Source organism: Lepidochelys olivacea (genome assembly GCF_965140295.1).
Source record: "Lepidochelys olivacea isolate rLepOli2 genome assembly, chromosome: 3".
Lineage (NCBI taxonomy): Eukaryota > Metazoa > Chordata > Testudines > Cheloniidae > Lepidochelys > Lepidochelys olivacea.
The window spans coordinates 142,187,595-142,202,589 of record NC_140413.1 but is presented as its reverse complement, the minus strand read 5'-3'; the positions used below and the strand labels follow the sequence as shown (position 1 = coordinate 142,202,589).

At 42.3% G+C, this 14,995-nt stretch overlaps 1 protein-coding gene across 4 annotated transcripts in view; it reads right to left on the bottom strand.

Moving 5' to 3' along the window:
- The window catches only part of KIF26B (kinesin family member 26B), a 420,596-nt gene that overhangs the window by 144,226 nt on the left and 261,375 nt on the right, over window positions 1-14,995 (bottom strand). For all 4 annotated transcript variants that reach the window (XM_084625201.1, XM_084625202.1, XM_084625204.1 and 1 more), the window contains one exon: window positions 4,115-4,298. In XM_084625201.1, coding sequence (XP_084481327.1) covers window positions 4,115-4,298 — 184 coding nt within the window. The remainder of the gene's footprint in view (window positions 1-4,114; window positions 4,299-14,995) is intronic.

Here is a 14,995-nt window from a genome sequence, read left to right as displayed (position 1 = left end):
CAAACATTGAGTACAACTACACTCCATATGTATGTCTAAATCCAACCAAACTAATCTGCCACCCAGATGTGAACAAGAGTACAGAATATGACCATGACTCAGAGATGGGGGCAAAGGAGAAGCAAGTGTAGTGGCTCCATCTGTTGCATGCTATGGAAGAGGATTATCATTCATGCCCAAAAGACAACTCAATCTATTTCTGTAAAACTGTGGGGATCCCACACAAACATCTGGTTACTAGCCAGCTACTGTCACTAGTACATGGAAGCTGAAGCACCTGTGGGCTAGATATTGATGGATGTGTGTGTGTTCCACTGCTAATTTATTTGCAGTACAGGCCATGTATCTCTTTCTTTAATTAGAATTTGTTGGAAATGAATCCAACAGAGGAGGGCCACAGAAAAATCAAGACATCTATTTTTCCTTCGCACAGCTTCCTGATTATGGGTCTTATTCTTCACTGCTTTGCTCCAGTTTGACTCTGGTGAGATTCTACTGAAATCAGTGGAAGTACACCCGTCAAAACAGGAGCAAATCAGTGCTGAAAGAGGCCCTTCCTCCTCCTCTGGGGTTGAGTGTTAACAAGAAGACAATGCTTGTTCCAAATTCCAGTCAGTTACAGTATGTTTTATGGGACGGTCTTGGGTGCGAGAAGTTGTTAAACACCTGACCCCGACTTCACTTTTTAAGTCTAATACATCAGTCAATCTATATTCTTATTCTATACCTACCACCTTTGTATCTGAGCTGGTAAGTAACCTTAATACCTCTGAATATTTTGCTGATGGCTAAAACCTGGCTTGTATCACAATTAAATATCAAATAGCCAGATATTTCAGTCTTCACTCACAATTAATCAGATCTTTGCTATACTGGTCATTTTTTGATAGCCTCCTATTATTCCAGAACAGATTAGCCACAATCCCAACCAACAAAGTAAAGTCTTGAATTTCCTAAACCTAACTCCACATCCTTCACTTTAATCTACACTTTAACTTCCATTTAAATGCAAATATTTGAAAGGAAATGTGGGGGAAATTAACAGAGCTTCTTGAACAGCCATATAGGAAATATTTATCTTTGAAGCAGGGCACTGCCAAACAATAAGTATGTAAATAATAATTAATGTCTCAGTGATCCAATAGGTTGAAAATTTCCATCACTAGATCTGAGGTCTCCACAGTCTGACTGGCAAACTACATTCTCCATCTGCAATTATCCATTTATTATGTCTCACACCTATCCCTGACATATTAAAATGCAAATTATGCTACAGAGGAAAATTGATGGGAACAATTTTGATGAACGTATATGAATTGTAGGTGATAATTATAAGGTGACTCATAGGAGAAACAGAAGAGGACAGAAATGGAAATGCAGGCTAGACAGCTTTTGGTACAGAAATATTTCAGAATTAACTATTTTCACTTGTTTTGGTTCTATGAATTAAATCTAATTTGTGACAACTACTTTCTTTGAAGAAGCACACATTAAATATTTTAAAAGCCCTCATTTATGACTCTTTGTACAGCTTCTTTCCTAAATATATCAGTTACTACTAGATGACAAAAAATTCATTTAGAAAGAAATATTCTCTTGTGTACCTTGGATGGGGCACACCCTCATCCCAATCAGGAGAAGGCTAACAAGCAGCACAACTGCAGAGCCTGCTCCACTTGGGAGGAAGCAATCTTAAAAGGGAGAACTTGTTACTGGAATGGGTGGAAACCAGGAGGAAAGCTACTGTGCCTCAGAGTTAGTGGATTCTTACAACAGGGTTGCTGGGAGGAAGACAGCATGTAAACCTCCGCCTCCCACAAGGACTCACCAGGCCAGGTACAAGCCCATCACTGAAGACAGGGATAGAAGATATGGCTAAATCCTGGGTGAGGGTTTAGCCATACCTTACCACCATAAATAAGCTAGACCTCTATAGATTCTCTAAAAGGAAAACCCAGAGCCTGAACATTCCCCAGGTTCCCCCATACCTGTGTACTTAAAAGACTGGAGTAAGGTTCCCAAAGGGGACAGGTTTTGGAAGGGAAAGAGACTCTGAAAAGCCACCACCTATCACAGTATCATAAAATGAAGATTAGAATCCAAATGATCCTGGGTTTTATTCCATTTATTACAGTGGAGAGAGTAGAGTTACACTTGGAGAAAATGAGGCTGTACGTGAGAGTTAGGTGGGATAGTAGAGTGGATGAATACAATGCCCTTCTACTCCCACAGACTTAGGGCTTGTCGGCACTACCCGCCGGATCAGCGGGCAGCGATCGATCCAGTGGGGGTTGACCGCTGAGCGCTCTCCAGTCGACTCCGGTACTCCACCAGAACGAGAAGCGCAAGCGGAGTCAATGAGAGAACATCAGCTGTCGACTTACCGCAGCGAAGACACCGCAGTAAGTAGATCTAAGTACATCGACTTCAGCTACGCTATTCACTATTAGATCGACCTGGCGCAGTAATGTAGACAAGCCCTCAGTTCCTTACTTGGGTTCCAAATGTAAATGGTTTTGGTAGACAGGCTAATCTTGGCTCTGTTTGTGGATATAAAAAAACTACCACACAACTGGAACTCCATGCTCAGTGGAGGCCCAGAGATAGAATAGCAGGAATGTAGCAGGTCAGAACTGAAGCATATTGGCAGAGCTGTATGTGTATATTTGCATAGCCCTTTCCATATTATGGAAAGAAACCTGATGCCCTTACTCAGGAAAAAAATCCCATTAAAGGCAACAAGAGATTTGTCTGAATAAAGACTGAACGATTAGGCCCAATGCTACTTTTGGTTCCTTGCCTCCATGAGCACATCCCTCACTATTCGTAAATGCAAACTTTATTCATCTTGATTCTGGAAACATAAGAGCCCTGGGAGGACATAGAAAACTTTGCAGTGGAAATCATTTAAAGACATTACTCAAAACAGGACTGTTCAAATCTTGTACCTGGTTGTCATACTAAATGCTTGGAACAACTAATAGTTAGAGCCCAATCCTGCAGCTCCCACTGAAGTAATGGTACCAGTATCAGGCCCACACAGTACTTCTCATCCAAACCAGGAGGGAAAAAAAAATCCCGTGAGCCCTCTAAGATGATAAGCCATCCATGAAAATAATGGATGTGGTTCTGTGAAAAATCATGTCATTGCCTGACTCTTTCCCTTAGTGCCCAAGGGCAGCAATGGAAACAGTGAGGCACATTCTGTGTACAGTATGTCCAGATTGAACATTACCATTTCTCTGCTAAAAAGGAAAGAGGTTTTCTGCAAATTCAGTGTCTTCACTTAGCACCTGATGACTACAGAAAAGCATAATATACTAAAAACCTGTATAAGAGACTATCTTTATTAAGGTTTCAGAGTAGCAGCCATGTTAGTCTGTATCCGCAAAAAGAAAAGGAGGACTTGTGGCACCTTAGAGACTAACTCCTGTCTTGAGCAACTGTCCCAAAGTATTCCCCAATGAAATGGGCCAGACTCACACCTAAGATGGCAGGGTATTTGTACAGGGGGTTAGAGAAGGGATTATCCCTCAGGTAAGGCAAGCAGCTATCTCGCCCTGGGGCTTCAACCATGGAAGGGTACCATAGATGACCCAACAGTGGAAGCTGGTTTGGAGAGAAGATATATCAATGTATCTTCAAGCTGGCCTAGTGCTGCCATCATGTACTTAAGGATCTGTAGCCAATCAGTATATTAAAGGGGTTTTGATTGGGGGAAGGGGGCAGAATCGATGGACAGAAGATAAGACTGAGCTGTAGCTGTCAATATAGAGACCAACCTACTGGAAGGCCCCAGGTGGAGTTGGGGTTGCAGACAACTCTTGTCGTTTCACCGGCATTTCATTTACCACAGCAAGGAGTTTGAAACCTGTGTTATGCCAACAAGATTGAGTCTGGTTCATTGAGCACAAAATGTGCTTCAGCTTTATTAGAAGGTCACCTGCATTAAGCAACCAATTTGTCAGACTTGTGAGTGGATACTGAAGACAAGTTTCAGGGTATGGCAAACAAAAAAAAACACAACAGGTCTAGTACTCTATTAATGTTTTGCATAGGATATGTTTCTCCTCTCAAAGAAAAACAATTATTTTAGAGATAGTGTGATGCCTACCTTGCCCAACCCTGGGGTGTCTTTCACTTTGTTGACTGCCCTCAGCAAACATGGTGGTGCAGGGGGTGGGGAAGTCTGAAGGATACTGCTGAAGTTGGTAGAGAAGAGAGGAGATTCAGACACAGATGATGTAGATGGCCTATGTTTCTTCTTTTTGGATGACAGATTCAACTTTTGAGCAGCCCTGTGGGGAAAAAAAATTAAGTAAAATAAAAACTCTACTCAAAACAATAAGTTATAACTAATGTATTCACAGCTTCTCGTTTACAGAGAATCCCCAATTTCGACCTTATTGACTCCAAAAGTGATTCAGATCCAGACATGCCAAACCTGCAAAAAAAACCCCGCAGAAATTGGACTTGTTTTTGGCTTAACTGATTTTTGGCTGAACTGATTTGTGAGTTGCTTGTTAGAGGCTAGTTTTTTGGCTTATAGCTTGTTGCAGCTTGTTGCTTCTTTTTTTTTTTGATCGGCTCCCGGCAAGCAAGGGCAAGGCAGGGAAGAGAGTCGGGGTGCACAGTGGGCCCAGCACAGTCCCAGACTGCACGCCGGGGGGATCTAGTCACATAGAGTGTTGGGGTTCTTAGGGATTGTGTTGTTCTGGCCTTGTTTTGAAATGGGATTAGCTTGATTTTTGACTTATTGTGAAAGTCAGGGTGCTTATTTACCGCATGAAAGTTGGCAACTGTTCAGATCTCTTTTACACCAATTTTTCACTGGTATAATTCCACAGATTTCAGTGAAGTTATCCCTGATTCACAGCAGCATGCAATAAGGTAGGATCAAAATCAGGCCCCTTTCTCTATACTATCCTCCAATTTAGTCTGCAGGAAATCTCCAGAATCTATAATTAAGCTAATGAGCGTACAGCAATTTACGTTATAAAATTAAGTCCAATCAGTGGAACATTCTGCTATTTCTGTTCACAAAGAATTGTTTGTCACCCATAAGCCTTTGGTTAAAGAATTAATAGTTGTGGAATGGTTGGATGTAAGCACCCACTATTATGTTAGTTATTATTAAATATTTAGGTGAATTAACTGACATGTAAGAAGCCTTCCACAAGCTATTTTAAAAATTCTACCACCTCATAAAAAATAACCAGTCTAACATCTGAACATGTGGTGACCAAAAGTTATGCTATTTGCAAGGAGGTGGAGAGAAGCACACAAGCTACAGTTGTACTAACAATTTAGTAAGTTTAATTTTGACTTTGTTTTCGCAACATAACTTTGGACAAGAATGGTGCTTTTTTGTCCAGACTTTGACTCAAAAAGCTAGGCTTTCCTACATTAGCATGATAGATTCTTACTCTATTTCAATTAAAAAAATATTTGGTCACATTTTCTTATTTGAGCAGATTTCTAACTCTGAGAAAAGATTCAGCAATTAAACTTGATTGTTGTTGTTTTGCACACTCTCTCTCTCTCACACACACACTCCACATTGGTATCCCTACCTAGGCAACCAAATATAATGAGTATATTATAATATTGATGTTATTTTGCTCTGTGTCTCAGTTTCCCTAGTTGTAAAATGGGCACAATTATGGGGCAGACCCTTAGCTGGTGTACATTAGCACAGCTCCACATGATCTCTTCCAAAATACTCCAAGCTGAGATGCATGTATCATTCTGAACTCTAGGGGCCTGATTCTCAATTACACCAAGGTCCCTTGATGCTGCATGTTCTAGCAACAGAAAAGGGCCTTAAAGTAGGTATGAATATAATTTATGCCCACTTAACTCCCCTTTACCTTGCCAGAGTATAAATGAGAATCAGAAATCTAAATTCTGTCTGGCTTTTTTGTTGGCCAAAGTTTCATAATTGTCAGATTCATACATACCAGCCAAATCTAAACCTCAGAAACTGATCAAATCAATTTACTCCAAAGAATACATACAATAAAACATGTTTATATATACATTCATCTCAGCTTTGAATATTTGTGTCCTCGTCAAGCAATTATTATTATCCCCATTTTACAGATGGGGAAATTGAGACAGAGAGAGATCTTAAGGCCAGTGTTGCTGTCACTGATTTTGGTGCCTCATCCAAGATGGCAAAATCAGAAGCCACTTTTGAAAATTCTGGCCTAAGAGACAGCCAAGGACACTTAAGTCTGTGGCAGAGTTGCGGGAAGGGGTACCTAGGTCACCTGACTCCTGGTTCTGTGCCTTAACCACAAGAACCTTCTATTGTTCCAGCTCCTTGTCCATCCCATTCCTCTAGTATCTGACTTTGATTTATCACCTAACCTTCCCTTTTATGATGATCTTCTTCTTCCTCAGAGAGAAGACAGAAAAAACAACCCTAAAAAAGTTGCCAAAAGAATTGCATCACATTTTGTTCTTTTGATACATCATAGTCTTGGCTTGAATTTCAGATGTGTTCGTGAGAGGATTGGTAACACTGGTCATTCTGAATTGTAGTTTCTAATGGGTCCCGGCCTAAATATGTTTACACCTTTATTTCGAGCAAAATTTTGTACTGCAAATAACTGTAGGGCTGGATAGAAATCTCGCTACGCTGAAAAGTCCACTGCTGTGTGTATGTCTTTAGGCTCAGCAGTCTATTTGTAAAGACAGGCAATTGCTCTGTAAACCTCAGGCCAGATTACACCCTCAATTGCACCCATTCAACTGCATTAACTCATGCCTAGGGTAAAACTGTTCGTGAGCATATTTCCTCAGAAATGTGTTCTAAGTTGGTTCAGTCATTCTCTCTCTCTCATGCCACTTTATTCTTCCCCAACATTATGTTGTTCCCTTTTTCTATACTGATAGTATAATCTTCTTAAGCTCCTTCTTGAGCCAATGAAGTCCACAGTTGACATTTTTCTTTAAAGGGAAAAAACACTTGTAGGATAACCGGCCTTTCCAAACTTCAGAACTATATCCTGATTTGACAGTTATAACCTTTGGGATGGCATTCAAGAAAAACCCTGAATTCTTTTTTGACCTGCAAGTGGCAAAATGTATTTAAGAGCAAAGTGCTACATCTCCCTGCCTTATGACCCAGCCCCCTGCCCCCCCCAGGTTTTGACAGTTGATCAAGAAGGCAATAACTGGATACCTCCCAAGGCTTCTGAATAAAAAGATATTTTAAACATATTTGAACTGGCTTTAGGCTGCATGATGATGCTAGTTTGCATGATAGATTAGTTTATTTGAATGACTTTTGCATGATGGACCTAAAGTGGTCAATATGGCCAGCTATCAGTTGCTTTGGAAATAGACAGTCCCAAGGCAATGCTGACGTGGCTGCGTGGCCTAGTGAGGGTGGATAGAGTTGCGTCAGAATGGTTCCAACTCATTCTTTTCAGGAAATTAGAGTTCGTGGTGTTGCATCGTCAGCTCTGGGGACTCTCACACCTCGAATCCCCTGGAGATTCATTATATTTATTCATGTTGATGCCTGGTGGCTAGGACTCTAGACTGGGAGTCAGGAGACTTGGATTCTGTTCTAGCTCTGCCACTGTCCTGCAGTGTGACTTGGACAGGTTACTTCACCTTTCTGTGCCTCTGCATTCCCTCCCACCGATTATCTGTCTTGTCTGTTTAGAATGTAAGGGCTTTAGAGCTTCTCTTATTATGTGTTTGTTCAGTATCTATCTGATCTCACTTGGAGCCTCTAAGAACTACTGTAATAAAAATGGTAATAATAATGGTAGCATGGCCCTATAGATCACCAGTAAGCTGACAATATCCAGATCTATATTACCATCTCATCTGATCCTAGTGATTCCCACTTAAAACTGTTCCACTGTCTGACCAAGGGCCCACTCCTGTAATGGGATACAGTATTGTGTGAACCAATACCTGTGTGTGATATTAGGGACTTTGCGAAAGCTTGAAGCTCTGTGGTCAAGGATCTCACTGCAGGGCTAGAGTCCAAGATTGCAGAAAGGATGTCCGAAAGCTACTCAAAGTTCAATCCAAATATGATAGAAGGTCCATTGGTAGTAAAGGGGAAATGCTTTGAAGATCTAGCTTATCTGGTGGGTTTGCTCTGTACTGAAGAGGTCTACCTCTAGGCTAGTGGCTAGTGACCCACCAGGGTCTTTTCTTGCGGCCACAGCCTCATGGGCTGTGATGGGGTGGAGGCTGTGGGCAAAATAGCAGTCCCTCCCCATCCCTGTTGTTCCTGGATGCACCACCTTGGTGTTGATTGCTGGGGCTGCCAGCAGGGGTTGGGCCCTGCCCCCTTCTGAAGACAGTTGGGGCACAATGCTGGAGAAGCAGGCAGTAGGTGAGTTCCCCACCTTCCCAGGCATGGCGGGGCTCTGGCTTTGGGCTTCAGCCCTGGGGTAGTGGGACGGCAGGCTCTGGGTGTGGGGCTTCAGGCTCCAGCCCCCTGCTGCCTCCCCTCCGCCCCATCAATCTCCCCTCATTGCCCCTGGCCCCCACTGCCTCCTCTGACACCCCATCCAGGGCCTACTTTGTCCCCAGGCTTGCCAGGGCTAAGTAAGGCTGCTGCGAAAAGTGATACTTGTATCTTTATTAATATCGCTTTTCACAACAGACTTACTAGCTAGCAATAAATAAATTATACTGATTTGGACATGTATATGTGCATATTTATTTGTTTTCCAAAAGTTAATTAAGTGTTTTAGGAAAAATTGTCAGAGCAGCCCCCAGCAACACTCTGAGGCTGCCAAACAAATTGTCCTGAGAACCCCTGCTCTAGGCAGACTGACAGGGTTCACTACTTTGAGGGTCAACTTTTACAACAAATTTAACTAAGAAAACCATGTTCCTGTGGGAGTCAGGAGTGACTTTTCATCTCCCAAAATACTCAGAAGCTGTGACATCTCCTCCTCCCTCATTATAACTGTGTATATGCAGGGGGATTTTCAAAAGGGATCAGTGGTCAGCTAGCCACTCCCACCAAAGTCAATTCTTAATTGAGATGGACTTTCAAAAAGCGAAAGACCCTCACTGGGGTTTATTAAAGAAACCAAGAAGAAATTGCTTAGAGGTAATTTCTTAAGAGTTAGAAGGGCAAAATGCATTGCTCAGAAACTTGTTAAGAGACGGAAATGAAAGGACAGAATTAAAAGCTCAGTTTTCACAAGGAAGGAAGTGAATAGTGGGGTAACCCAAAGGCCTGTACTATGAAACCCATTCTTCATGTTTATTAATAGTCAGAATGTAGGAGAACACGAGGTGGCAACATTTGCAAATGACAAAATTATTTAGGTGAATCAAGCCTAGAGATATTTATGGAAAACTTCAGAAGAACCTAACAAAGCTAGGTAATTGGGCAACAGTAAAAATTCAACATTGACAAGTACAAGTTAATGCACAGGGGAAGGATCAATTTGAACTACTTGTATACATTGATAGCTTCTAAATTAACTGCAGCTGCTCACCAAAAGGATCTTAGTATCATTGTGGACAACTCAATAAAAACATGCTTGCTGCATTGCAATAGTTGAAAAAGCAACCAACATGTATGCAGTGTCAGGGATAGAGAATAATACAGAAGAAGCCATTGTATACATATTGAGGGCACAGAATCATAGAAATGGAGGGCTGGAAGGGACTTCAAGAGGTCATCTAGTCCAGCCCCATTCACTGAGGCAGGATGAACAATATACTTAGACCATCTCTGACAGCTGCTTGTCTACCCTGTTCTAAAAAAACTTCCAGCAATGGGGATTCTAGTGTTAGCAATGTTCATTAAAAAAACAGGTCTAATTATTTTCCTTATTTTTATGTACAAATTCCATTTCAAAATAGCAATATTGTACTTCTAGGTGTGCGAGTAACTGCGCTCCAGGGGAAGGACAAAGTTCACATTTAGGCCCATGGAGATCAGTACACTTCTCTAGTAGTTAAACTGCTATGCTCTATTCACACAGAAATGCATTGCATTCTGCTTGTTACAACTTTATTAGAAAATGGATAAAAGTCACAGTTAGAAAGCAGTGCCTTTCACAAACACCCTAAATATTTACTCAGTGAAGTTTTAAAAATTAATATCACAACAAATAAGGAAATTGCTAGTCCCATCTATTGCTGCCAATGTTTGTGCCTAAACAACATTTTCACAGGTAGCCACTAACAGTGGTTGTATCAGTTTCTGGGTGTCCCGCTTGAGACACCTATGGCAGTTCCATGGTGTCAAGTTGGGCACTCAAAATCAGTGGCCACCTTTTTGAAAATTTGGGCCACATTTTTTACTTCAGCAAAAGCAGAAACTGCAATTGCCACCTATTGGCAGAGATGTAATCTGAAAATGAGTCTTGCTAATCGGTGTAATGCCAGATAAAGGTATACTAGAAGCCTGCAGTTTGTTTTGATTATTTCCAATTGAAGTGTTGACAAATATGATCTGCATGTTGTGTGCTATGTTTGGGATATATGCATTCATTTTAAAATGAGTCATCGCAGAATTGCAGGTCCAGAAAAAGAAGTGGCTTGAATGAAACTAATAAAGGTAACAGCCAACATAGTGTACAGTAAGATGACAGTCACGCAAACATTATGCTTCACATTATTTCCAAAGCTCTGCCTTAGGGTGGGATCATTCTTCTGGCACTGTTACTATTTGTTATTACTGTCACAACTCAGAAGCTTCAATCATTGCGGCAGCCACTGTGGGCGGCAGTCCTGGAGATACCTATGCATCAGCCAGCCTGCTGCCAGTTTCAATAGCTCTGCAGGCTAGTGGTTCCTTCCAGTGGCCAATTTTCAGCGGTTTACGAAAGGTAGGACAAAATACTGATTTTTGTGAATCCAGCGGGAACACAGGGATCAGTCATGAAAGCAGGACATTCCTGGTTTTCAGGAACACTAGATCAATCTACTTAGAACTTGCTTCTCTTCTGGATGGTCCTCAGGCACCACATTTTACTAAGGGATATTAAGTTAACACCATCCACTGGGAGTTCCTACTGTGTTTTTGTGTCTGCCCTTAGTCTTACAATCAAAATAGAAAGTGCCTCAGTGCATAGGCCAGGTCTTCCTTTATGTCTTCTAAAGCTCTGAGGACAGTGTGGGTAATTAACAGAAATCATTCACAGAATCATAGAACTGGAAGGGAAGGGACCTCAAGAGGTCTTCTAGTCCAGTTCTCTGCATTCATGGCAGGATTAAGTATTCTAGATCAGTGTTTCTCAAATGTGGCCACTGTGGCTGCATGTGGCCACCAGGGGCTTTTCTTGTGGCCACAGCCTCCTGGGCTATGATGGGGGTTGGGGGTAAGCAGTGGCCCCTCTTCCAGGGCCAGCAGTGGAGGTTGGGCCCCGCCCACCTCTGGAGACACAAATGCTGGAGATGCAGGCAGCTGGTGAATTCCCCACTTTCCCTGGGGCATGGTGGGGGCCGGGGGCAGCCTTTGGCCACAGGGCTTTGCGCTCCATCCACACGATAGCAGGTTCTGGTCCCAGGCTCACCACCCATGCCATCATCCTTGGGCCCCATGGCCTCCCTGCCTACTCCCCATCCAGGGCATAATTTGTCCCAGAGCTTGCTGGGGCTGAGTAAGTCTGCTGTGAAAAGTAATATTAACAAACATACAAATATCATTTTCACAGCAGCAGACGTACTATGTAGGAAGTTTTTTTTAAACAAAAGCAACCAAAAAAGCAGAAGAAACAACAAAAAGACAAGAACATGCAAAGCATCCTTTTTGTGTTTCTATTCTGTTTAGGTCCATAAAGAATAGTGACCACTGTACATTATTTTTACTACTGAGTCTGAAAAAACCCTACATAAATAAATTACAATGATTTGGACACATATATGTACATATTTATTTGTTTTTCCTAAAGTTAAGTAAGTATTTTAGGAAAAAATGTCAGTGCAGCCACCAGCAAGGGTTGGTGGCCGTACTCTGAGGCCACCAAAAAGTTTGTTGTGAGAACCCCTATTCTAGACCATCCCTGACAGGTGTTGTCAAACCTGCTCTTAAAAATCTCCAATGACAGAGATTCCACAACCTCCCAAACCAATTTATTGGCAATATAGAATAATATCTTGGCACAAGGGGCTAAATTGTCATTTTACAACCTGTCCTGAGTAAAGAGCCTAACACAGGTGCATCGCTCCAACAGCAGATCAGAGCATGAACCGTAAACTCACAGAATCTTGTTCTGGGGGAAGAAGTAACTTACTTCACCTCTTTCCATTTTAGTAACTTAATTGCTCCGTGAGCTTGGCTGGTGAATGGATGAGGGGAAGAGGAGCAGAGTCAGGGCTTCTTCCACTCTAGACCCCTTTCCGACCCCTTCCAGGCAGCAGGAATACTGGGTGATTAGGGTCTGCTCTCATCATTCCACCTGGAATTACAATCTGAGCACAGTCAAACAGAGAATTAGGGGGGTTTTACACTGCCTTAATTCCCAGTGCAGCCAAAACTAGTGACAATCTAGCCCAGTGAGATGAATCCAGAATGGAATAAGAATCATCAGTTTAAAGTTTCCTGAATTTGTAGGTTCCTGTCAGACCCTTAGCATTTGTGTTTAATTGTTGTGCAGTATCTTTAAAATCTGGACACAATTTGAGCTTTCTGCTTGCGCTGTAAAAGATGCCATAAACATTTCTCTAATGCCCAGTAAACACTTGGTCCTTACTGTTGCCTTTATATTTATGTATGCAGTCAATTTCATAGCAACAATAAAGCTATCCAGGCTGTACATTTCAGAGCAATCTTTTACTTCTTGGGTGGTTAAATGCACACACAGACCCCGTACAGTACCTTAATGACTGGACTCCAATACAGCTGGGCTATAATCACCCAGAAATTCACTGTTGTGACTTAATTGTAACAGACAGTAAAATAGGTCCAAATCCTTCAATCTTTGATCAGGGCCTGAGCCCAGAAATTCAGAGCCCTTTTTCACACAGGAAGAACTTACTGAAATCAATAGGCTTGATTCCGATTTCACATCAGAATTTCCACCGCGTAAATCCACCAGCTACAATGAAGTAACTCTTGAGTTACACTAGAATAAGTGAGATCAGAATCTGGCCAAATGAGACCACTGTGCTAGGACTAAGACACCCTGGGGCTGTCTCCCACAGAAGTTCAAAGGGTGAGAACCCATTGAAAATTTGGGGAATTTCCCATATAGCAAACTGTAGGGACGGGCACTCCAGATGGAAACTAACAAGCTCCTTCCTGGCTACATCAGTCTTGATACAAAGCTGGTCTCAGTGGATGTCTCAGTCGCTTCTGAGCAGGTTTGCACATCCCCCACCAGTTGAGCCAAGACAGCCCCAGGGGGCTGCCCCTGGCTGCCCTGCTGGCTCAGTGGGCCAAGGCCGGGCAGCTGCCACGCTGCGAATGGGAGCATCTGCAACAGGGGCCTGGAGCAGCTTGTGAGACTACAGGAACTAGGCTGCTGTCCACGTTATCTACCCCATGTGCCTGAGGTTGCTCCTGGGCTCAGGACAAGCCACTACCAAGACCTTGGCTGGATGAACAAAAAGGGGTTTATTTGGCTGCCGCTCCCTTTAGGTGGGGCACAACCTGCCGCAGTCTTACCCCTCAGCACAAGTAAGGCACTGTTAGGAAACAATAGTCCCTCATTAGACCTATCTTTCTCTAGGGAGGCTCTGGCAAGCAGCAGTCTCTCAAGCAGTTCCTGGCTCCAGCCAGGCCTCTCTCTCAGAGCATGAGCTGGAGGTCTGTTCTTTCCTGGTCCACGTCTGACACCTATTGCAAGTGTAGCAGGGCAGGGCTGACTGAGCCCACAACAGCTCATTGAGCCCACAACAGCTCGTTAACCCTTTTCTGGCCAGTGTGGTGTTTGTACACCCCCATCACTGTGTCCACCTTAAATGAGCCTAACTTTAAGAAAGTGATGACCACTTACCATCTAAAAATCACAGGCTCCTTATAAATGTCTCAAGCAGGACAACCAAATACTGAGGTACCCAAAATCATTAGTTACTTTTAATATTTAGTCTGGTCATCTTTATCCTTCCTGTATGTGCAGAGTGACATTGTATTTGTTTGCAACTGACTACTGTCCCTGCCCCTATCCCTTTAATCTCTTTAAATGCCTTTATTTCGCTTTACAGACAGAATAGTCTCAATGATCACAGTGCTCCTGACTCTTGTAAAGTTTCAAGGTCTTGAGAGTCAGACAGGTGTCATACTATGCTTGATGCAGGAATCAAGCTAAACCATTATGTTTGGATACCATAAAATTAGATGGTTACCATTAGCTTAATATGGGAAGGAAAACAGCTCCATATTTTTCTAAGAAACTTAAATCAAATCAAATGTAACCACTGAGCAATTACTGGCTTGGTTTCTTAGCAATGTACCTTCATGTCACTGGGGAAAAAATATCTCAGCAAAGGGCCTGATGACCCTTCAGGAGCGAAGTTGAGAGTGCTCAGCACTGTGCAGGTCAGGGTGTAAAATTAATTATGTCATGCCGAAGATTTGGATGTGAGAAGTGAATGTCAAGAGAAAATCCTCTTTGCTTCTATCTAGCATTAGACTATTGCCGGACCCTTCCAGAGTTAGTACTGCCTTTAAAGTAACAGAAAAGCAGTGTGCACTGTTTTACATTTATGCTGTTTCAGTATAAAACAATAAAGCTGTGCAAAATTTCCAGGCCTGATTATTTAGCTAGAAAGCATTAAGGGCTAGGGGTGACTAGGAGATTGCACTGATGATGTGTAGTCTTTTGTAGCATCACCACATAGATTTTTCCAAATGTTGACATGCAGGGATTTGGCAAACCTCAGATCAATGGAATAATAAGATTGATAAGAGAGGAATGACCATGCTCCTGGTTAGTTAGCCCATTGCTGACCTTACTAAAGAGTCAGTAGTTTACAATTATGGCAGGAAATTCAAGGAATTTACTACTTCAAGCCTTCCAATGTGAGGCCCATAAATTACTGCCCATTTAAA